The 22,544-nt window shown below is 27.7% G+C and overlaps 5 protein-coding genes across 12 annotated transcripts; 2 read left to right on the top strand and 3 right to left on the bottom strand.

Annotated features, from left to right (window-relative positions):
• Positions 1-128: 128 nt before the first annotated feature.
• pigeon (protein) lies at positions 129-4,518 on the bottom strand. The gene is made up of 5 exons (XM_035092339.1): positions 4,361-4,518; positions 4,036-4,172; positions 3,384-3,520; positions 1,005-3,297; positions 129-640 (listed from the first exon to the last, which is right to left on the bottom strand). Exons 2-5 carry the CDS (start codon positions 4,091-4,093, stop codon positions 294-296), a joined length of 2,835 nt encoding a protein of 944 aa, XP_034948230.1. The 5' UTR covers positions 4,094-4,172; positions 4,361-4,518; the 3' UTR covers positions 129-293.
• A 1,024-nt stretch (positions 4,519-5,542) lies between these two features.
• On the top strand, positions 5,543-13,458 carry LOC118072361 (Heat shock factor). 8 transcript variants are annotated; one of them, XR_004691001.1, is made up of 13 exons: positions 5,548-5,907; positions 6,600-6,708; positions 6,793-6,917; positions 7,015-7,347; positions 7,436-7,530; positions 7,607-7,792; positions 8,535-8,597; positions 8,940-9,464; positions 9,997-10,102; positions 10,605-10,701; positions 11,158-11,417; positions 12,206-12,298; positions 12,775-13,458. XR_004691001.1 is itself a non-coding variant. In XM_035092157.1 (12 exons), exons 1-11 carry the CDS (start codon positions 5,803-5,805, stop codon positions 11,397-11,399), a joined length of 1,971 nt encoding a protein of 656 aa, XP_034948048.1. In that variant the 5' UTR covers positions 5,543-5,802; the 3' UTR covers positions 11,400-11,417; positions 12,775-13,458. The 8 variants fall into 8 exon arrangements, 7 of the variants coding, with proteins under 7 accessions (XP_034948048.1, XP_034948045.1, XP_034948044.1 ...); XM_035092157.1 differs by lacking the exon at positions 12,206-12,298 and having other exon boundaries at positions 5,543-5,907; positions 7,015-7,344; positions 8,940-9,452; XM_035092154.1 differs by lacking the exon at positions 12,206-12,298 and having other exon boundaries at positions 5,547-5,907; positions 8,940-9,452.
• A 1,117-nt stretch (positions 13,459-14,575) lies between these two features.
• Positions 14,576-18,790, bottom strand: LOC118072441 (dynein regulatory complex subunit 6). The gene is made up of 6 exons (XM_035092321.1): positions 18,696-18,790; positions 17,292-17,603; positions 16,911-17,183; positions 15,398-16,837; positions 15,169-15,312; positions 14,576-14,972 (listed from the first exon to the last, which is right to left on the bottom strand). The coding sequence occupies exons 2-6, from the start codon at positions 17,364-17,366 to the stop codon at positions 14,772-14,774; spliced, it is 2,133 nt and encodes a 710-aa protein (XP_034948212.1). The 5' UTR covers positions 17,367-17,603; positions 18,696-18,790; the 3' UTR covers positions 14,576-14,771.
• On the top strand, positions 17,555-20,677 carry LOC118072485 (potassium/sodium hyperpolarization-activated cyclic nucleotide-gated channel 4-like). The gene is made up of 8 exons (XM_035092392.1): positions 17,555-17,678; positions 17,742-17,820; positions 17,890-18,335; positions 18,621-18,795; positions 18,866-19,008; positions 19,086-19,273; positions 19,414-19,619; positions 20,098-20,677. Exons 1-8 carry the CDS (start codon positions 17,659-17,661, stop codon positions 20,596-20,598), a joined length of 1,758 nt encoding a protein of 585 aa, XP_034948283.1. The 5' UTR covers positions 17,555-17,658; the 3' UTR covers positions 20,599-20,677.
• On the bottom strand, positions 20,387-22,006 carry LOC118072442 (uncharacterized). The gene is made up of 2 exons (XM_035092322.1): positions 21,769-22,006; positions 20,387-21,514 (listed from the first exon to the last, which is right to left on the bottom strand). Exon 2 carries the CDS (start codon positions 21,512-21,514, stop codon positions 20,858-20,860), a length of 657 nt encoding a protein of 218 aa, XP_034948213.1. The 5' UTR covers positions 21,769-22,006; the 3' UTR covers positions 20,387-20,857.
• Between the last annotated feature and the right edge of the window lie 538 nt (positions 22,007-22,544).

Below are 22,544 nucleotides of genomic sequence, written 5' to 3' on the forward strand. Positions count from 1 at the left end.
AAACCACAAGTAATTTATTTAAAAAGAAAACAAATAAATATAAACATACATGATTTATAACGATCAATCATTAATTAATTATTTGAACATTATTTTATATCACATCAGTGATATTATAATTACCACTATTTATATTACAATTTCTTGATAAAAATTATAAATTTACATGAAATTAATTATAGAATAGAGCACCAAGATCTACATATTGGTCTCTATTAATAATATTTTATTAAAGAATTGTACTATTACATCTATTAATTGAGCAATAAGATAGAAAAAAAATAAAAATTTATTTAAAGGAAGTCTTCAGTAGATGTTACCGTTGCTTCTATAAGTAAACCATAATCTAATTCTGCAAGGCTTGCTTTTGCAGTTAACAAATCCAAAAAAGTATCTAAAGGTGATAGTCGATCAGCAGAAGGAAAAGCTGCTAATCCATTATGACGATGACAATGTTGTAGTGTTCTTCCTCTATTTTGACATGCCTCACCTGACAAAATATTCACTGCATGCTCACGGGCTCTCAGCATAAAACTAACTGGGTGCAGCCATTGATTAAGAAGCCTTTTTGCTCGAGATCTTGGTAGTAGTGATAATAAATGCAATTTTTTTATCGCATTTTCTTTAGTATCACTTATATCTGTAAAGAAAATTTACAATGTAAATAAAAAATGTATTAATATTTATCAAGTTATGTAATTAATCATTATATAACATGTGTAAATTTACTCATTCTGATAACAATAATGTACCAAAAGCAATCAATTTTGTACCGTAGTGTTACCTAATTATTAACAATACCACTTTAATTACTGCAATTAAATGTATTATTTTTTACATACACAAGTAATTTTAAGTATAAAAAAAGAGTTTTCAATAATAATTATAAAAACATACTCGTAAATCAATTTAAATATGTAAATCAATTTTTGAACCAGATATTACTATTGTTTATAATTTAAAAAACATGACAAATATTATCAGAAAAAGAATTATTTATTTACCTGCTATGATTATTTTTGTAACATCTACTTGCAACTCAAAAACAGATCGTTCAACGTATTGCAGAAAAATTGAATACTTAAGACTTCGATATCCAAGATAGGTAAAGAAAGATGAAAATCCTTGAGGTACAGGAAATGCTAGCATTTCAATAGAAAAGCGATATCTCTCTAACAAAGAAAATAAAAGATTTCTCCTAGTTTCATCTAATTGCTCAATTAAAACAAAGCCACGTTCTTGCTCCAACCGTGGATCAACATTGGCAGCACGACATAACATTTGGCAAAGTGATCGTGAGCTTTCCAATTGGGCAGCAACATGTCTAGTTGCCATTGCATGTACTTGAAGTGGAGTACATGATATGTAAGATGTTGCTGGAGTATTAGTTGCATGTTTCAAAAGATACATGGAGAGTTCTCGTAAATTAACTGATACAATATGCTCTTGTCTTGAAGCTGTACAATTTTCCATTTCTACGAAAGGTAAAGCAGAGTCTAGGATTTTATTACTCCGATTACTCATCAGATCTCCAAAAGATCCAGTGGATAAAACCAAACCTCCACTGGGAGACATTGGTGTACTAGATCTAGACAATACTTCTGGTTGATAACAAGCTAAAGATACTAAAAGTTTTTCAGTTATTTGACTAAATTTAAATCTTGGCTTGCTTTCACTTTTCTTTCCAAGATTATCCCACAGTCTGGTCCATAAGTCACTTCTATAAGGTACTAATCGTTGTTGAGGAGATAACAACATCACAGAAGTATTCCAAAGTTTTTCATGACTCAAAGTAATGGTAAGATCATTTACTTTAGCATCGTAGCTTGTATATTCTTCTATTGTAGTGATTGGTAATAAAGAAAGTAGTGGCACTGCATCAGGAAGGAGATTCTTTTGAACTAAAGCGTATGAATTACCAATCAAAATTTCCTGCATGAATTGAACGACGTCGAGATCTCGTGGTTTTTCAGCTATTATTGATACCAGTCCAACAACTGTCTCTAAATCATGCCTATGACACATGAAATAATGAATGATACCGAGTCTCACTTGTACTGAAGATTCTTTTCTAAAAACATCGATTAAAAAGTTCGTGGAAATTGTTAAAGAAACTAAATCCAATGTAGGTAAATCTATCGTTAAGATATTCGAGACTTCTTGGGTGTCTGATGATCCTTGCTTTTTGATTGGTTTGTTACTATTAATATCGAGTAATGGAACTAGATATGAAGCTTGAGCAGGAATAGTCGGTAACGAACTACAAAGTATGTGACAACAAGGATCATGGCTCACTCCAATTTCAAGTAAGTGTGTAAAGAATCCTTGGACAAACACAACCATGTAATCACCAACTATTGCAAACGTGGGTCTCATAAGTTTAGCTTGAGTCCAGGGTATTCCTGGTATTACACAATGTATTACACAACTATGATGAAGTAGAGTAACTGAGTAAGCAAAATGAACAGTGTTGGTGTCGTTGAGGCTTTCATCAAGCATGTGCTGAGGTGGTTGAACTGGTCGGTAGAGATAATGATGGCATACACAAACTATTCCTTTAGAGTCTGAGATAACAATTAAATCCAAAGAACAGTCATGAACCCGTAGTGGAATTACATCGTCTTCGTATGTTCCACAATTTCGTGTGCTGGGTGGTCTCGGTAAATTTAAAGGAATGTTAAGAACTGTTTCATGTGGAAGTTCATCATGAAATTGTAATCCACTTAGAGTTGGACATGATGCTGTAGTTTTCGATCGACTTTCATCATCTTCTGTCACTAAACTTGTAGGAGCTCGACGATTATGAATGTGATATAATACTTGGTTGGTTGAATCCCATTGAGCCCACATAAATGTCCTAACTATTGGTTCTGATTTGAGCTCTTCGATTACATTTTGATCAGATTCATCAAGGAAGACAGTATACATCATAATACACTCATGATGAATTAATACTAAAAATTTATCAAAGTTTGTTTGAGGTTTCTGTTTATATAAAAATTGTATACGAACTTGTTTGCATCTTTCATTATCTATCATATGAATTTTTTTATCATTTGAGTTCAATTCTATGACGTAAGCTTGATAAACTTCCAACCCATTAGGATTAGGTTCCAACTTTAAACAATCATTTGCTTCTTTGACATTTTTTTCTTCCTCTTCTTCCTCATGTTTAGCATTTACTCTATTTTCCTCAGAATTGTCTCTAGTTCGTTTGACTATATAACCAAGTAATGTGTGGTTCTGGTTTATTGTTGCTTGAACAATATTCAAGACTGTTGGACAGTGATACAGTATCTAAATAGTATTAATTTATTAAATTTATTAAAGTGAATTATTAAGTATGTTTAAAAATATATTATGACAATCGCTTATAACATTACCTTTAAGGTATCTTTGTATCGATCATAATGACCAATCACAGAATGTGACAATGATTCTGGACATTCAGGATCTTCTTCTATCCATCCGATTAAGAGTGACGAATCTTTTTCTTGTCCTAACAATTTCCATTGTTCAGCTAAATGTAAAAAGAACTTTTATTATTATCAATAAATAGTTTATAAACAAAATAAAGATGAATCAATTTAAAGACAATCATATGTAATTAGAGCATTGACCAGCTGACGAAGTTACATTGATCAGAGTTATACTTGATAATAATTCTCTGCTTATCTCTAGCCTTGTACTGAATAATCAGAATGTAATTCAATGCTTATTTAAAGAAATAAAAATTGAAAAGTCGTTTTACTAACAATTTACAACAATATTGTTTTCTATATTATTTTTTCATGATTTTTTTATCGATTGAACTATTTTGTTTTTCATTATTTCAATTATTCGCATGAATCATTAATTTGTTTACAGTTCCTATTATTTCAGCTGATCAATGTGTCAAAGAACTGTCAAAACAATCGATAATGTGGCAGGTTTTAAGTGGATATCATGAATTTTGTGTACCTAAATAGAATATTGATTACTAAATGAGTATTAATAATGTAGCATGCATGGAATAAAATATTTGATAACTTTTACCTTTAGTGGTTTCATTCTGTAGTAATGCACATAATTTAGCAGCAAGATTCTCAGCCATAATGCTGTTTCTATTACGATCAAAAAGTTAAATGATTGAGACAGGCGCCATTGCATACACGCGCGCATGCAATCTGTTGCTGCGCAGATAACATATGATAGTGTTAACATGTCCCAAGTAACGCATATAAAAAAAAGATATTTTTTACATAGATAAAAGGCGCTATTTTGGAGGGATTCAATACTAAATCATCTTGATGTAGTTGAAATATCACTTTTTTATCTATATTATTTGGATAGAGGACTCATATTAATTTGAAATTAGTACCTGCACGTTTGATATATGCGAAGCAACGAACATCAAAATAAAACAGATGTCATAAGGTGATGTAAAAAAGCCTACCATATAAAAACATCCAAAAATATGAATTTCAAAACTGTAATGCACCAAAAACAAAATTCCCCAAAACCTCAAAATTATTGCATTCGAAACTTACCGACAGTTGTTATCTGAAGTTATTTGTCGGTCGGTAAAGCACATTTCTTACGATAACCTAAAAAACACACAAATAAACATGGTTATAAATTTGAACAACTCATACAGTTACTAAATAAATCATGACAATAAAAAATATAATTTATGCATTGAAGTGCAATAGTTTCTTTACTGCCTTCAATGACAGTCTTTCTAATCACTTAAAAATTTTGCAATGCTTGAGCACTATGTAAACTAATTAAAAAATTTTTGTCGTGATTGTTTTAACTCAATTGTTAAAATTACAATAAATTTCTATCACATCTTTAGGCATTTAACGCTCTAATACCCCTGAACTTCATAAAATTTCGTTTTGTATTTCTAAAATATCTGTAAACAGTAAAATGATGTCATTATTTGAATATGAAGTTTCAATTAACTTTATTCTATAAAACGTTAACGTTTTATAACGAATTTTTAACGTTGAAAAACGAATTTTTGTTCTATCCTGAATTCTTAATTGGTTCAAATTTAACATTCGATAAAAATATAATTAAAAAGTATTACTATTTAATTAACAATTTTTTCAACAAAGATAAAATGTTTTATATGCAATAAATATTGGGAAAATTATTTTATAAAGTTATATAATTTAGATATTACATATAAATCACTGATGTTTCATCACGTCATATCAATTTCATTTATTTTTATTCATTGCAATAGACAATGACATATTTTGTATGCATGTCAATGAACTTGGTACGGTAAATTACACTAGAATATGTGCCTTTTCTTCATAGTAATAATAATTATAATAAAATAGAAAGGTAAGTAATGTAAAAGTGTATTCTGACAATTTAAAAACACACGTGTTGTTATTCGTTAGCGCCACCTAAGTAGATATGGCGTTATAAAAAATGTTTTTATCTCGTGTGATATTTTTTAAAATGTTTCACTTAATGAAATGTGCATCAATTATGGATAAAAGTAAATTGTAATTACGAGAAAGAGCTCGAATTTCAATAATAAAAATGACATAAATAGATTTATAACAAAAACACAAACAGAATTGACAATTTGTTACTTTTTTAACCCATCATTTATACGATTCCACAATTCAATTCCCGCTCGTCCCGCACGGCGGTAGTATCGTTGCAGAACAACATCGTCAGCGTACGGCCATTACTGTTAAATGTGGTGAGATGTAAAGATACATTCGTTGAAACAACGACAAAAAATAAAACAATAAAATATTTATATGTTGTAACGAAGATTAAACTAAAGTTATTAAAATGCATACTGTAATGGAGGTTGAAACAAGCGTCCCAGCTTTTCTTGGGAAGCTTTGGAAACTCGTTGAAGATCCTGAGACCGACGACCTTATTTGTTGGGCACCCGTGAGTACTCATACATAGCCTGTATTTATTATATCCCACTGTTACCAAGCAAAATAAGTTATGTTTGTCTAGACATGTTAACTCGACAAAACTCATTCAGCATCAAAGATTGTATGATTTTCAGCCTAAATCATTCTTTTCTTTCTATATTTTCATCATTTTTTCAATACCGTACGTTACCAAACGTTGTACGACGTTTATTATATTATTCAATCTACGACATACGTGGAAAATTCCTCTGCCCCCTCACACAATTTATGATCAAGTGGGTATTGCAGATCAAACTATTCAATTATTTGGCGACAATAATTTTATTGGAAATTATTTAACAGTTTGCCGCTCGGACAATGACATCTCTTTTGAGTATATTGTAGTTGTATATGCGACATAATTTCATACGTACTAACAAATACTTAATAAAGTTTAGCTAATATTGAATGACAGACTAATAAGATTCTTAGATAATCGAAAACTCGTTTTTCACTCTAGGGGAAATTGTTACCTATTCGTTTACTTATGTAATAGAAAATTAAATCGATAATGAATTATTAGTATGGGAATTTAGCTAAGAATAAAAACATTTAAATAGTAAATTTTAATCCAATGCATTTATTAGTATTTATATTCACTTGGAATTATATTTGCAATTATCAGATAATAATATACTATTTTCCTAACGTATTATTTTGCAGAATGGAAGGAGTTTTTTTATTAGAAATTCGGCACAATTCGCTAGAGAATTATTGCCACATTATTACAAACACAACAACATGGCTAGTTTTGTTCGACAACTTAATATGTGTAAGTATAGAAAATAAAATTGGGCAAATATTTTATTGTCTCAATCTAGAATTAGATATTTTAATATTATTTTGTCTCTTTCAGACGGCTTCCACAAGAAAGTATCAGTGGAACTTGGAGGTCTTAAATGTGATAGAGATGAAATGGAATTTGCTCATCAATACTTTATTAAAGATCACCCTTATCTATTGGAACATATTAAAAGAAAGGTAAGAAAGCTTTAGGAGACATCAGTTTATTAAAATTATACATGAATAGTGGGAGTGATTGGTGTTCAATTTTTAACTGGACTTAATCTAATTTTAGATTGCATCAAGCAAATCGCAAGATGCTCACCCACCGATTAAAACAGAGATGATGAATAAAGTGTTAAACGAAGTGAGAAGTATGCGAGGTCGTCAGGAACACATGGACTCAAGACTTGGTACAATGAAGAGAGAAAATGAAGCTCTGTGGCGAGAACTTGCGATGCTCAGGCGGAAACATCTTAAACAACAGGAAATTGTTAATAAACTAATACACTTTTTAGTTACACTTGTTCAACCATCAAGAAGTGGTGGATTATCAGTTAAAAGGCGTTATCCACTTATGATCGATGATCATCAACGCAACAAAAAAATAAAAGTGGGAAAAAACGTAGTGAGCTTAATGCTACTTATATTGTTTTCGTTTATAAAATTTTTTATTGCAATGTAAAGGGATTTTATATCGTTTTTTTCTTCATCAGCCTGAAGCATCACCTACGGGGCCTGTGATACATGAACTAGATGCCTCTGAACATGATCATCATGAAGATCTTGACTCTGAATATATCGTAGCAGAGTAAATAAAACTTTTTATTATTTATTTAAGATAATTTTTATGTATAAAATTTTCTTACAATCTTACCATTTTTCAGGATGTTGGAAAATCATCAACATCCAGCTATTCAGAGTCCTGAGTCCATGGAAGCCGTTTTAGATGATGAAAATATTGAAACGGTGCAGTATATAGAGGGTATGATACCTGTAAAAGGTGAAACTCAACCATTACAACAAGAATGTTCTTCAAAGAAAAAAGCTGTTTTTAAACCAACGAAAAAGAAGTAAGTCATCTTTGAAATTTTAAGTTTTGTTTTTGTTATCATGTATTTAAAGGTGTTCAAGCTATTCACTACATAAATTTGAGTGACTCAAACAAACTCAATCACGTTCGAAGAATAAATCACTTCATAACAAAATCATTCTTTAATCGTGCATGTAGTGATCAATTTATAGAGTGTTAAAAGCTTGACACCAATTTAAACTTTTGGCTTCTCAAACACTGAGGAATATTGATATCGCAGAAGTTTGATTATTTAATTAAAGGTAAGCTGTATTGTAGACGATTACGATTCATAATTGGTGGAAAGGTCGAATTATTTTTGTTTTAAGTATTTTTTGATGGGTAAATTAGGTAAAAGTATTCTGATCTAATTTTGCGACTATTCAATTGATTATTCGACAATTGATTCCTTAAAATCAATAAATTTGTTCGTCTTTTGTATTATTTACTAATCTTTGATTGCTTTGTAATTAATTCACTGATAAATTGATTCGATTCAATTAAAATCCATTGATATTTAGTTTTATTATTCTTTCATCAATCAAAATAGTTGAAAATTTTCGAAAAATAGATAATTTAAATTGATTTTCAAAAATTTCTTCTCCGTTTTGGTTATGCTTTCTTTTTTTCCTATTTTAACTATTATAGATTCGCCTCTATTAAGATAAAATGATTTGGAAGATATCGTTGATATAATTAAAATTATAATGATAATAGTTATGTAAATATTTGATACTTACTAGGAGGAAAAACAAGCTGCCAGTCAAAATATTGATCCCATCATCGGAAATCGGAGAAGAACCCAGGTTATCATTTTTTCTCATTCACACACTTAGTACTTGATGTTTCATTTTATCACTGCTTTTCAACCATTTCGTTATTGGTTATTATTTTTTTATTCATTATTCATATTTACCCTATTTTTGATCATGTAAAAGCTGAAACAGTAAAGAAGTTCCAATTTTGTTTTGTTATAACAATTTAAAACTTTATAATTTATTGCATGATAATTATTCTTATTTATTTCAATCTGTTTGTATTATAAGCTTTTAGAGACAGTTATATAATAATATAAGTAAAAAGATTGTCGAAAAAATTTGAACAAAATCAGACAAAAAGTGCAAAGCGATCGCTGTCTCGATTTTTAGGGAAGAAAGATTAATGCTTGAAGTGAGCCCGGATGAAACTCCAGTGCCAATCGAGTTATTGGGGTCCAATACACCGCAGCAGTTGAAGCCAGTGCCTGTGAAGACAGTGAGGAGTTCAAAGCTGGCAGCAATGGCAGCAAACATCAAGATGAATAGTGCTGAAGCTGATGAAGACCCTGATTCAGACGAGGTGGAGGAAGACCCCAAGGAGGCTACTGAAATTGTAGATGTTAACTTAGATGACATTTTAATCATCCCTGATGTACTATTGCCTGAAGAAACTAAAAAATTAGTCAATGGAGAATTGAATAATAAATCTCCAGATGAAACTAAAAAATCAGATACAACTGTAGATAGTACAAAAGAAAAACCTGCTCAAGATAAGAATTCTACTCAGGTGACAGATCTTGAAAATAAGAGTCCAGATGAAGGCGATGCCGCTTCTAGCAGTTCAACTAAGAGTTTGTCCTTGAGTTGCGTAAATCCTTCAGGAATGACTAATGCTGCTTACAGGTTAGGATCGATGTAAGTTTAACATGGACCATGGGTTAGGAGCAAGAGAAAAAGATTTTTCAAGAGTCTCAGCTCTCAAAACTACTAGGAATTATGACTCTCCTATTAAATTTAATTAGACTTTAATTTATTTTTTTTTTTATCAATTATATTTTGTTATTTCAGTAACATCTATTAATTTTCAATATTTTTTTGAGTTTTAGTTCTTACACAATGCTTCGTTTATCTGTTTTCCAATTTTTCTGAATGAGACAAAAATATTTTGATGATGATGGTTGAACTTTTTCTTTATAGTATTTTTAAATATCTTCGAGATTTTTTTATAATAGAGTTTATTGATGACAAAAACAAATAACATAAAAGAATTGAATTTTTTAATTATTAGATCATAGAACATTTTTAAAGATGTCAAACTTTATCAGTAATTGAAGAAATGTCTTAAGTGATACATTGAAATGAATTATTTTATTTTTTACTAATATATTTTATATTTGTATTTGATTAATAATGATATAATAATATTATTTTTTATTATTTTATCTAGAGAAGAGATGGATAATCATTTGGAGTCAATGCAAACGGAACTTGAAAATTTGCGTGAAATTTTACGCAATGAAGGTTACAGTATCGATGCCAATACATTACTTGGAGTACGTATAAAGTATATTATCTGATAATTATTTATTATTCAGTATGGAAACAAAAATATTCATTATTATTTCATCAACATGATGAAAAAATATCTTTTAAAACGTTTAATAAGTATAAAGGTATGACAACGTTACATTTGGTCAAAATTAATAAAATTTTCAGCATATGTGACGTTGCAATTTACGTTTATGTGCTCTGATCTACAAATCGATCATTTGAGTTTTGTTTAAGAATTCCCTGAGACTTTATAAACAATTTGGAACAATGCAGTCTTCGTTCAAGGAACTTTGGCTTCAATATACAATCAAGATTCAACGGGTTTTACTTGAATATATATTTTTATATTGTATATTTATATTACGTATTATTATACAACGTAATACATCAAATTTATTGATAACATTTATTTATATTGTTAAATACTTGAAAAATAATTTATTTATCATGAAGATTATTTTCATTTTGTTTGGAAAAATATTATATTGTTCAATTTTTTTGTAGCTGTTTGGTAACGATGATCCAATGTCATTTGGAATACCTGTCAATCCCGAACTAGATCCAACTCGTACTGAACGAGAAGAGGAAGAGCGTCTAGAGGGTGAGTTAATATCAATTTGTTATAATTTACAAATTTTTTTTTCTCTTAAATATCTTTTAAATCTGGATTTATAAATCTGTTTTTATTTTCAATCATTCATATCTTATCTTATTATCTGTTATGTTATGATTTATAATCCTGTTGGATATTTTATTGTTTTATTTAAAAAATCTTGTTTTTAAATTATAGCCAAAAATTCGTTAAAAAATAAATATAGATTTTTATAATAAATTATTATTAAATCGATATTGAATCAAATATTAAATATAATTTGAGAATATATTATTTCCTTAAGCATAACATGATGTCACAGTTAATTTTTGTTTTTAAAGTTTATAACTTCGATAGTTTTATCAAGAATATCCGTTTTTTATCTTATATTTTCTTAATTTTTACATTCTGTTTTCTTTTAAATTTCATAGATATGTTATTAACTGTTGAGATTTCAATCCATAGAAACATCAAATGGACCAACCGGACAAGAACTTATGACGTACAATCCATCATCGAATTTACTGGATTTCGATGATGATATATTTCTTGGTGCTAATAACTTGGGTTCATCCAGTAATATGGAGAATCAAAATGAAACAAATGGATACTACACTCAGGAACCTCTAGATTTGGAGGATAGTAAAGCATTGTTACTCGATTCCTTGGTTTCTGGAAATGGAAACTCATCGTCTATGCGATCATAAATTATCAATTAATTGTTGGTGAGTGAGATTATCATTGATAACTAACGGGCTGATATTTATCATTTGATTTCAACCAGTGGTCGGAGCCAACGAGTGATTTACTTGGCAAATGAAAGTGGCAAACTTTGAAAAGACTTAAAAAAATGTTGACTTTTTTAATCATTTTTAGTTCACTAATTTATTTATATTTTTTATAATTTTGCTCGCGTTTTGTAAAATTGTTCTTAAGCATGTGTTATAAACGTCATATTGACGTTATTATCAATAACATGAAAATATTAATTTATCTATATTTAAATTTATTTCATTAAATTCATAAATAATTTAATATCATTGTTACATGAAAATCTTTCTTTGTTTTTGTTGTTCATGCGTCATAGCAATCGTACTGATGAAAAAGTTAGATAATCTTGAAAAAAAATTTGTAATAATTAATAGCGTATACATACAAAAACTTGACTGATTTTTTATTGAAATTAAATATTAAAATATGATAAAAATATTTGAAAACGGTAACATATTGTGAAATTAATATTTTAAAAAATAAAATGTCAATTAATTTTTGTCCATTAATTATAATTAAAAATATTAAATAAACAATTATTAACAAGTGCCGAAAATGAGACGTTGGTTTGTTGAATTAATATCATTGTTAATTTATAGAATGATGTTTATTACAGATAAAATTCATACATTTGTGATTTTGAATACTTGAATGATAAAAACCGACATTTGTATAAATTGTTAAATTAAACAGAAAAATTAATAAAAAAATATCAGATACAATAACTATCTATTTTTAACAGATAACAGAGTTGCGTCTCTTTTGACATGGTCAATCGGTCACTTGGTTTCACCTTCCAGTTGCGTTCTAAGTTTCGCGACATGCCTGATAATGAGTACGATTTATATATTTTCTAAAGATTTTTATCGTTGCAAACTTTATTAAAGTTAAAGACACTTTCACTATTATTTTTAAACTTTTATAGATAAAAAAAAGGATGATCTCAAATAATTTATCTTTTTCAAAATCAATGAACTGATTAATAAATTAATAATAAAAGATTTGTAATTTTAACGGGTGAATGTGTCTTTCAAATGAGAGCATTAATTACTTTTCTTTGGATTAATTTATTTAATTTTTCATTAATTTTATTGATTGCTCTCTATATTTTCCATTCAAGTCCTAATCATTCGAAAAATGTTTTCAAATTTATTTTTATGTAAATAAAATTCACAAATGTAATAAAATAATGTTCGCTACTTGATTATTATTTATTTAAAAAAATATTCAACAAAAAATACTTATTTTTTATCTATATTTTATTAACACTAATTATAATCCAGGTATTAAGAATATTTTGTTTCGTTTTAGCCTCGGAGGAAATACTGGATTATCTTATAGGGCAGTCAGTAATTCTACATAACAATTTAAGCAGAGCAAAAATAATAATTAGATATAAAAAGTCCGTACATATATCACTAATTTAATAATTAGTCTATCAAGCACATTATAATGTTAATAGGTTTATGATAATATTATGAAAGCTGAAAAGAAATTATTATTACAATGAACAAAAAATATTTAAAGTATTTATCGAATAATAAATACTATTTGTATGTTTACACAAATTTCTCTGTGAGAGATTAAGTATCAGCTTTGTGCTTTTAGCTGAAAAAAAGAAAAACATATTGTCGTATTTGTGAAACGTGAAATATTACGGAAATAATAAATATAAAATGAAGGTCATAAAATACAATAAATTCTGTAATCGGTAAAAAAAATTATCAAATTTTTTAATTTGTCGTTCTATAAAAATGCAAAATTAGCCAAAGTAGACAATGTTAATTGATGTACTAAATAAGATAATTCGTCATGATCTTCATTAAATACGTAATGTATACAAAATGTATTGACTGATGACGATAAAACGTTTCTATAACATTGTTATTTAATAACATAAATATTTATGTCAACAATATATTATATTGTTATATATTATAATAATTATAACAATATATTAAAATTGATTGTTTTAGTACTTTCTAAAATGTAAAACAATCAGACAAAACTTGAAATCAAAAAAATCACATTAAAAATTATTTTTCCTTAAATTTATTTTCTTTTCAAATTAAAACATTCGACAAATATATATTTTTTAAATTATTTTGATTCGGCTTTTTCTGGTTTTTCTTAAAATTCCATGTCACAAAAAAAAAATAAAAAATAACATTCTAATAGTAAAAATAATTCATAGTTTATTTAACAAATTGGATAGCAATGACTACAAATGTAATTATTGTAAAAAAAAAAGATAAATTATTTTAAAAGGTGTTATTGGACAAGGGTAAACATTAGCTTTGTTTTTAATAATTATTTTCTTTATTTTAGTCAATAATTTAATACTATTAAAGTTATCAATAAATATGATCAATAATACGTAATTATATACAAGTTATCACTACATATATTCACTTTTTTTAATTATTAATCCAACACATAAGAGTGGAAATATAGTAATCGTAAAAAATTAAAAATCAACCGATAATTATCTCATTGTTTCGGATTTACTAGAGGGATTAGAATAATTTTTTATCAACTCTTTAGTATTTTTGTATGAAATATCAATAATGTTAAAAATAAATAAATAAATAATTTAATAAAATAATAAATAAAGTCTCTATTTCCACGCTTCTAACGAACGAAAAATGACGAATAATTCTAATTGTAACAAATTTTCTTATGAAAATATTGATAATAAAAACATGTAAATAAGTGTAATTAGCAGAGGAGCACATGAAGATTATTATTTTGTAAGCAAAATGTGTATTACTTATGTAGTAATTAATTTTTGAATGCGAGTTTAGGCAATAATGAAATAATTTAAGTTGTCTTCTAAATTATAATTGTGAGTGAGATATTAATATTTTCTAGAACAAATACACTCTAGAAGTATTGATTATATGATTATTTGAATTAATCATCTCATTTAAACCTGTAAACCTCGAATTATTTGTTTTAATATGTAGAAATTGGAGTAATAAATAATCTTGGAAATATTTATATGATTTGAAAGTTCTCCTTGTGATAAAACAAGGTATTTTAATAAATATTTATTACATAAAATTTCATTATTTACATAATATTTTTAATTTACATGAAATAAATAGTCATTTTTAATAATATCACTTGTTAATAAATTACTTATATCTCTTTAATTTTTTATAAAAATTATAAATACACGATAATACTATTCCAATAGTAATAGTAATTGTTAAAAAATTTTTTCTTTCATTTTTTAATATTGCACATCTCTAGAGGACGGAAACAATTCACTCCGAATCCATTATTTCCATTAAAAAATAAATCCATTATCTTTGTAATAAAGGTGGAATAGGAATATCTCGCGTATCTAAAACACCTGATTGATCTGAATATTTAACATGTAAATTGCCGAGATTTTCAACACTGGTATGTGAAATTCCTGGACATGAAGTGGCATCTAAATACTGAAGATTTTTACAATAAAGCTTGATTGCTTCTAAACTAAAATCAGTTAGTTGAGAACAGCTCTGAAATAAATTCAAACAATTATTAATATGTAATTACGGAGAACATACAAGAAAAAATAAGTGTTGTAAACCTTGCATTTAATTAAAATTTACTTCGTACGAAGCATTAATCATCAATTCAACAAATTACTTAGTAATTATAGAGGAACTAAAACTCTTTTTTGATAAAAAAATAAATTAAGGTAAAGTATTTTACCCGTATATGAAGACGTTTTAATCTTTCTAATCGTTGAACTACATAGACAATACCAATGTCAGTAACATTATGACACTGAGAAAGATTTAGATCTTCAATTGCTCGATTGTTTTTAGTGAGATAATCAAGACCGACATGAGTAATCTAAAAAAAGTAACAATAATTAGCTGAATCATTACAGTTAATATTGACTTTAAGATTATGAAATAAATAAAATAAATTACATTACCTGCTGACATAGACTTAAGTCAAGAATCCTAAGTTCTAAGAACATAAAAGCATGTTTTAAGCTCACATCAGTTACCCTATTACAACCCGCTAAATCAAGCTCTGTTAAGCCTCTCAAACGAGTCAAAGAAAATCCGGAGGCAATATCAACATCCAATGGAGATGTATCTTCACACATTTCTAATACTTCTCGTTTTCTATTTGCATCTCGAACTATTTCTTCTTCTGCTCTAGAGCCCAGTCTTATTCTTAACTTAATGCCAGAAACTTCAGGGATTTTATGTTCTACTTTAGCTTCGACGATATTTTCTCTATTCCCGGAACCCATTCCAGTTAAACCAGCATCACTTACTTTGTCACAACGACTTACCCTCAATGTTTTTAGTAGTGTTAATTCTTTAAAAATTTTTTGAATGGTTTTATCAGTCACTGCACTGAAACAATAACCAACATCTAAAAATGTTAACTTTGGAAATGATGTAGCAATGCATTCTATAGCCTTCTCATCTAGATTTAAAGCATTTGCTGATAATACTTCTAGACAATTATTGACATATTTTTGTGATAAATTCCCATCTATTAATTCAGATGTACAATTTGGATTAACATTTTCAAAATCAAGAAATAAATTTTGATCATCATTATTTTCTGCTTTCACATCTTCTGTTATTGTTGGCTGACACAGTCCTTGAGTAATACATGCTCCAGTTAATTGATCACATTCAGAAATATCTAATTCCTTTAATTTTTTCAGTAAATGAATTTGTTTAATACCAAGATCTGTTACAGCTCTACACCTTCTTATATTAAGAATTTCAATATTGTGTAAATTTTTACAGATACAAATAATACTAGCATCTGTGACTCGTGTGCAAAAACTAATATCTAATACTTTGATATTTGTTTGATAAATGAGACTACGAAGTCCTGTATTCGTTAACTGATCACATGATTTAAGTTTAAGTGATTCCAATTTTAATTCTTCTATACTTGCAAGACTACTTAAAGCTGTACTGTCGATTAAAGTAGAACCAAAGCTCAAATGTTTTAGTCTTTTTGCTTGTTTTTTTATGTATGCTAAAACATTGAAAAACGTTAAAAGTGATTCAGATGCTTGATCTGAAGATTTATAATCACGATAAAATCGTTTGTAGACTCCAGAATGAAAAGAAATTTGACAGTCGGTGAGACTTAAAGATTGAAGATTAGGACAAATTGATACAAATCTGTTGAAAAGAGCATCACTTAAGTATCGATTGGATGCTAAACTCAGTTCAATAAGTGACTGAAAATTTTGTGATAATTCATCAACATCTTTTTTGTCATCTAATAGCCTTCCAGACATTAAACATTCTCGACAAGCATTGATGTGTAATATACGTAAATTTTTTAGACACTTTAAAATACTCACAAGTGTCCTTTCACTTAAATCACAACAAACCTATAGATTAATTTTATTCAATTTTCTTAATTATTCAATTAAGTTTATGAAAAAGATGTGTAAAATTTATTACCAATATTAAACTTCTCATAGATGATCCAAATTTATCCCAAATAGGAAGATTTCTTTTCACCTCCACTTCTTTGAATATAAAGTGATAAAAAGGTCTTTGTGACTTCAACAAAGTATTCATAACAAGTTGTAGATTGTCTTCCTCTCGACTCACAATAACTGCTTGTTTGTTGACAAACCTTAAAGTAAGAGAAGCTTCATGCCATTCTCTACAAACTAATCCAGCTGACATTCGATCAGAAACGGATAAATATGACATAATGTGAATGATAACCTGTTAAATTAAAAAAAAATTTATTTATTTATTGTAATAACAGAAAAAAACAGCTGTCATTAAAAGATTTATGTCAGTCATTTTGGAGCTAATTAATTAATTACTTACTTCAATAGGTAATTGGAGGTTATCTCCTGTATTTATATCATCAGTATGATCATGCTCAACATCTTCTAACGCCATCGTGTCTCACAAACACGATCACAGTTGACGGAAGACTGAGAATAACACCAAACAACACTTCAAGACTACACTTCTTCGTTTACTTTACGATTTACATTGCATGCACAGCAATCAGCTGACTTCTCCCAATAATAATCATGTGTCAGCTGAACTTACCAACAGCTGTGCGTCATGTAGACGTTCTAGGTCCGTGAATAGACTTTAAAGAGCCCTCAACCTTGACTTTACAATTTTTTTCTGTGAACATACACATACATACACTATTTAGACACATAGAAATATCACTTACTTCATGACTACAAAAAACACTAGGTAGTAATAATTTATTTATATTGTTTGATTATCAATTTAACTGTCTCAATGTTTGTTTTGGAGGTTAATTAATGGATTAGATAAGATAAATGATATGGAACTTATGCAATTAGTACTTTTAGAGTCCACTCCTAATAATTCGGTATTTTATTTTGTTTATAAAGATATATTTATTAATTTTCTTTGTTCAAGAACGATGAAATTTTTTTAGCCTGAAGTTCAACATAAATGTGAAATTATTGAAGATGATATTGTGGAAACATTACTTCCTGGTGATAAATTAATCAATCGGATTAAAAGATTGATTGCTCGACGATGCATTCTCTCTTGCAAACATCCTATTACTAAATCCTGTATAAAAAGTAATGCTGCCGTTAAAAAGGAAATAATTAAGCATATTCAACTTCATCCTTATATGATACATCCATTTAGTGAATTCAGAAAGCTATGGGAAATATTTATGATCATTTTTACATTATCTTCTCTTTTAATAATCCCTTGTTTCATTGCTTTCCAATTCAATGATCCTCATAAATGGATTTATATTGTTATAGCAATTAAATCAATATTCCTTTTTGATATTATTTTATTTTTTTTTACTGGTTATTTTGATCCAGAGACCAGAAATATTATTTTTCATAGAAAAGTTGTATGCCAGTAAGTAAAAAAAAATACTTCTTTCATAAATAATATTTTTAAACAATCAATAATTTTTATTTTTGTTGATTTAAAACATGTTAATTTAATTTTCAACTTTTCTTGTATATTTTTATCTCTTTAAGTACAGTTTATTTACCTCATATGATTATTCACACCTGATGCTACATGATTTTACGATTTCAGTCTTTTAAATTGATAATAAATTATTTTTAACCAAATTAAATGTTCAATAATTGATCATTCAAAAAAATATTTATAAATCTTAATATTCTTTAATTTTAGAAAATATATTAAACATTTTATGCTGGATTTATTATCTGCATTTCCTTTTGAATTAATTTTTGTCACTATACCTACCTTGAATGACAATGATTCAATGGTTTATGTGTCAGCACTGAATTTATTGATGATACTCCGAATAAGAAATCTTGTTTCTTATTTACAAATTTTTCGAAAAGTAAAAATTTATATGCTTTAAAATCATAAACAAAAACTTTATGAACATTTAATTTATCTTGATGTTGCAGTTCTATCAGATATCATTCCAAATGTATAAAATTATTGAAATGTCAGTGATCATACTAATTATTATTCATTGGGCGAGTTGTTTGGAATTATTGTTTCCACTGATTGGAGAAAAATACAGTTGGGCAAGACGTCCTAATCAAATGTAAGAAGCAAATTTAATTGAAAATGATGAAATGTTTAAAATTTATATTTATAGTGATTACAATGTGTAATAAGTAGATCTTGGATCAATTCAGAGGCATTAAAAAGAAAAAACACTGCAGCAAAAATGTATGCAAGTTGTGCTAAAAGAGCTGTGATAGCTTTAACTGGTAGCTCTCATCATCTAGATGTTAAAACAAGAGAGGATATATTATTAAATTCATTTCTGTCCGTACTTGGGAGAGTGGGTATCATCTACATGCTAGGTGAATGTCCTCTTAATATAAATAATCATGGATTTACTGTTCATATTTGATTATTAATCATTTCCTTATCAGTTTTATCGTAGCAAAACTATCGTTGATTTCCTTTGTTTCATTGATCGTTTACAATATTCATTCTTCAGCACAATTTTCGCAATTGATGACGATGTTTTATTCAACAAAGAAAAAAAACATTAAATCATTACATCAACTGTTGGAGTATATGCGTTATAAAAAACTTCCTCGACATGTACAGCAAAGAATATTGATTTATTTCCATTATTGGTCAAACAAGAGCTCAAAAAGAGATAAGATGATTATTTCTAGTGTTTCTTCTAATTTAAAAGAAGTATTAAAATACTTGAATTAAAAATAGCTTTTTATATGAAATCAAAGTAAGAGCAGAAAGCAAAAAGCAAGAATAATTGAAGAACCATTCTATTTGTTATTTTAATCAAAACATTATCTATTCATCCTTCAATAAGAAATAATATTTAGAATAAAGAAGTTAAAACTCTCATTTCAAAATAACTAGAATTTTACCATCGTTGAACATTTAATTTATTAATGAACTTTTTTGTATGTAAATTTATTTTTTTATAAATGGTTAAAAATGAACATAAAATATCCTTGAAAAGACTTTGGATAGTCACCAAAACTTGAAAAAATGGCAAAAAGCTATTATAAGATGATTCTATGACATTTAAGATCCATAACTTTTTAAAAAGGCTCTATTCAGTCTTATTTCTGACCTTGCTTTGATATACTATTAACAAGTTTTACATGAATAAATAATGCAAAGATTTTATAAATATATTTATCTCTAGGAACTATTGATGCACAAATATTCAAAGTTAATAAAAAACGTGGAGTTCTTCAAGCATCTACCTGATCATGCTATTTCTCAAGTAATAATGTATCTTAAGGCAGAAATATATTTAACTGATGACGTTTTAGTTGAAGCTGATAGCATTTGTGATACTATGTTTTATATTATTTGCGGGACTGTTGCGGTTTATACTAAATCAAAGAGAAGAGTATGCTATTTAGAAGAAGATTCATACTTTGGTGAAATTGGTTTGGTTTTACAAAATGAGAAAAGACCAACAACAATAATTGCAATGGAGACTTGTGAAGTTTATTTACTTCATCGTGATGATTTTTTAAAAATTATTGAGTCTTATCCTTATTTGATCAATCGATTACAAAAGTTGATTATAGGAAAGTTGGAAAAATTTTCGTCGAGTCAAACTTTCCATAAATTTGATGAGCCTCAATTAACAAACATTGATGTCTATGATGAATCTAGTGAAGTTAGAAATATTTGATGATAAAGTTTATCGTTATTTTATGCAGCAATAAGATGTTATATATACATATGAATGTTCAAAAGTTTTATAAATAAAAAACCACAAATAATCTGTGTTTTTAAGTCTTAATATATAAGAGACACTCTCTCTATTACAATTCGACTTTTCAGTTAAAAAGTTAAATTATGTAATTAAGTTTTAGATCGATTAAAGTTTCTTAACAATTCAAAATATTGTTAATTGTTAACTTTACAGTGAGAAGTTATTACATATTTATTTATTTTGATTCTATATCTTCCCGTTTAATCGTAATACTTTCTTCTTCGAATAAATCAGATTCAGTTTCAATTTGTTCAGATTTCACTGTATTTTCATCATTATATTTACTATTCAAAGAATATATACTCAATGAACTATTTAATGAATTGCTTTCAGTTAAAGTATTATTGAATAATCCAAAATCATTCATGTCACTGTGATTTTTATCTTGGTTTGGAGCAGAAGAAATGGCTTCTGATCTACTTATTTTGATGTCTTGATTTCTTGATAGAAATCCATTAATAAAATCGTAGCCTGCCTTTTGTTTTTCTTCATTAAATTTATGTCTTATACCAAAATGTTGTGCAAATTTATATGCAATTATTCTTAAGTCATTTTTTGTAAACGTAAATCCCATACTTTGCATTCTTATTATATGATTAGCAAGTCGTCTTTCATTATCATAACCAAATGTACATCCAGGACCTAAGCCTCCTTTTAAGAATTTATTTTGTTTAAAACGTCTCTCCAATGTTTTTCTAGGTACACCGTATAACGAAGCAGCACGATAAATGGACATGTTATCATTTTTTATTGCTTCCAGAGCTTTTGTCAATTGCTCTTGAGTCCAATTACCACGTTTGTGTTCAGCTATGCGAATATATTTATTAGGCATCTGAAAAAATTTTTTTTTTGTAAATAAAATAGTTATATTATTTATACAGATAGAATATCATAAGATAACTGATCATTTTACTCTATTGTACGGATAAGATGGCCACCAAAACAACATGAATCAATGTATTAATAAAAAATGAGACATTTGGAACTTAGTTTATTATATTGAATATTCTGATAAAATAATTATATAAAATAATAACTACTCAGTTGACATTACTTAATAAATGCAATTTATCATTAAGTACTTACATTTTTATACGATGTTTACAAATAATGATTTACACACATTCTCTCTCCTTGGAGTATGACAGCTGCAACAATTGTTGTAGGGACTAAATACTCACACATATAATAATAATAAAAATATCACATGTGTATCTACATATATAATATTTAATTATTTATTAATAATTAATTAGATAAATACAAAATTCTAATTGGTAAATTAATTAAACTTAGACTAAAGGCCAATCTCTATTGATCTCTGGCCGATACCTTATCGGCTGTATGGCATTAAGAGTGTAGAGTGTTACGTCTAGGTTTCGCAAATAACAGCAGCGATACCTCCTGGATTTGGAGGGAATCCGTTGGTCGACGTTTTGAGGGAAATAAATAATAAATACAAGCTAACAATGGTGCGGAGCATTTTTTATTCCTTATAAATATTTCTATTGTAAAGTGAAATCATAGAAATAGAGTATTCATGTAGTTGTAAGAAAAAATTTATTTATACAAGTTTAACTATTTAGACAATAATTATATCTACAAAATTGAAAAGATTGATTCAGTACACCAATATTTCTATTATGTCATTTAAAGTAACACAATATTTAGCTGCTATTAATAAATAACACTGGATACTTTGGAATCATTCTGATATGAGCAAAGTACTGTTTTGGAGTAATATTATATTGTTTTCAGAAAGTTAGCTAAATGTATATGTATGTGTGATAAAAAGAATCGATAAAATATTAGTCTTAGCAGAAAGTTACAGCAAATTTGAATCTTGGTCCCACTTATAAATA

Source organism: Chelonus insularis, unplaced genomic scaffold (genome assembly GCF_013357705.1).
Source record: "Chelonus insularis isolate UGA/USDA-ARS -01 unplaced genomic scaffold, ASM1335770v1 contig_93_pilon, whole genome shotgun sequence".
Lineage (NCBI taxonomy): Eukaryota > Metazoa > Arthropoda > Insecta > Hymenoptera > Braconidae > Chelonus > Chelonus insularis.

What these genes read in the sequence shown, in the direction of transcription:
- pigeon (XM_035092339.1), bottom strand. Translation starts at nt 4,093, where the DNA reads ATGGCTGAGAATCTTGCTGCTAAATTATGTGCATTACTACAGAATGAA. An exon ending in ACAGAATGAAACCACTAAAG is followed by an intron (nt 3,521 to 4,035) that starts GTAAAAGTTATC and finishes TTTTACATTTAG; the next exon opens with CTGAACAATGGAAATTGTTA. An exon ending in TACAAAAATAATCATAGCAG is followed by an intron (nt 641 to 1,004) that starts GTAAATAAATAA and finishes TTTTCTTTACAG; the next exon opens with ATATAAGTGATACTAAAGAA.
- LOC118072361 (XM_035092152.1), top strand. Translation starts at nt 5,803, where the DNA reads ATGCATACTGTAATGGAGGTTGAAACAAGCGTCCCAGCTTTTCTTGGG. An exon ending in ACCTTATTTGTTGGGCACCC is followed by an intron (nt 5,908 to 6,599) that starts GTGAGTACTCAT and finishes ATTATTTTGCAG; the next exon opens with AATGGAAGGAGTTTTTTTAT. An exon ending in TGTTCGACAACTTAATATGT is followed by an intron (nt 6,709 to 6,792) that starts GTAAGTATAGAA and finishes TGTCTCTTTCAG; the next exon opens with ACGGCTTCCACAAGAAAGTA.
- LOC118072441 (XM_035092321.1), bottom strand. Translation starts at nt 17,366, where the DNA reads ATGGCGTTAGAAGATGTTGAGCATGATCATACTGATGATATAAATACA. An exon ending in ACCTCCAATTACCTATTGAA is followed by an intron (nt 17,184 to 17,291) that starts GTAAGTAATTAA and finishes TTAATTTAACAG; the next exon opens with GTTATCATTCACATTATGTC. An exon ending in CTATGAGAAGTTTAATATTG is followed by an intron (nt 16,838 to 16,910) that starts GTAATAAATTTT and finishes ATTAATCTATAG; the next exon opens with GTTTGTTGTGATTTAAGTGA.
- LOC118072485 (XM_035092392.1), top strand. Translation starts at nt 17,659, where the DNA reads ATGACTACAAAAAACACTAG. An exon ending in ATGACTACAAAAAACACTAG is followed by an intron (nt 17,679 to 17,741) that starts GTAGTAATAATT and finishes TTTGTTTTGGAG; the next exon opens with GTTAATTAATGGATTAGATA. An exon ending in GCAAGACGTCCTAATCAAAT is followed by an intron (nt 19,009 to 19,085) that starts GTAAGAAGCAAA and finishes TGTAATAAGTAG; the next exon opens with ATCTTGGATCAATTCAGAGG.
- LOC118072442 (XM_035092322.1), bottom strand. Translation starts at nt 21,514, where the DNA reads ATGCCTAATAAATATATTCGCATAGCTGAACACAAACGTGGTAATTGG.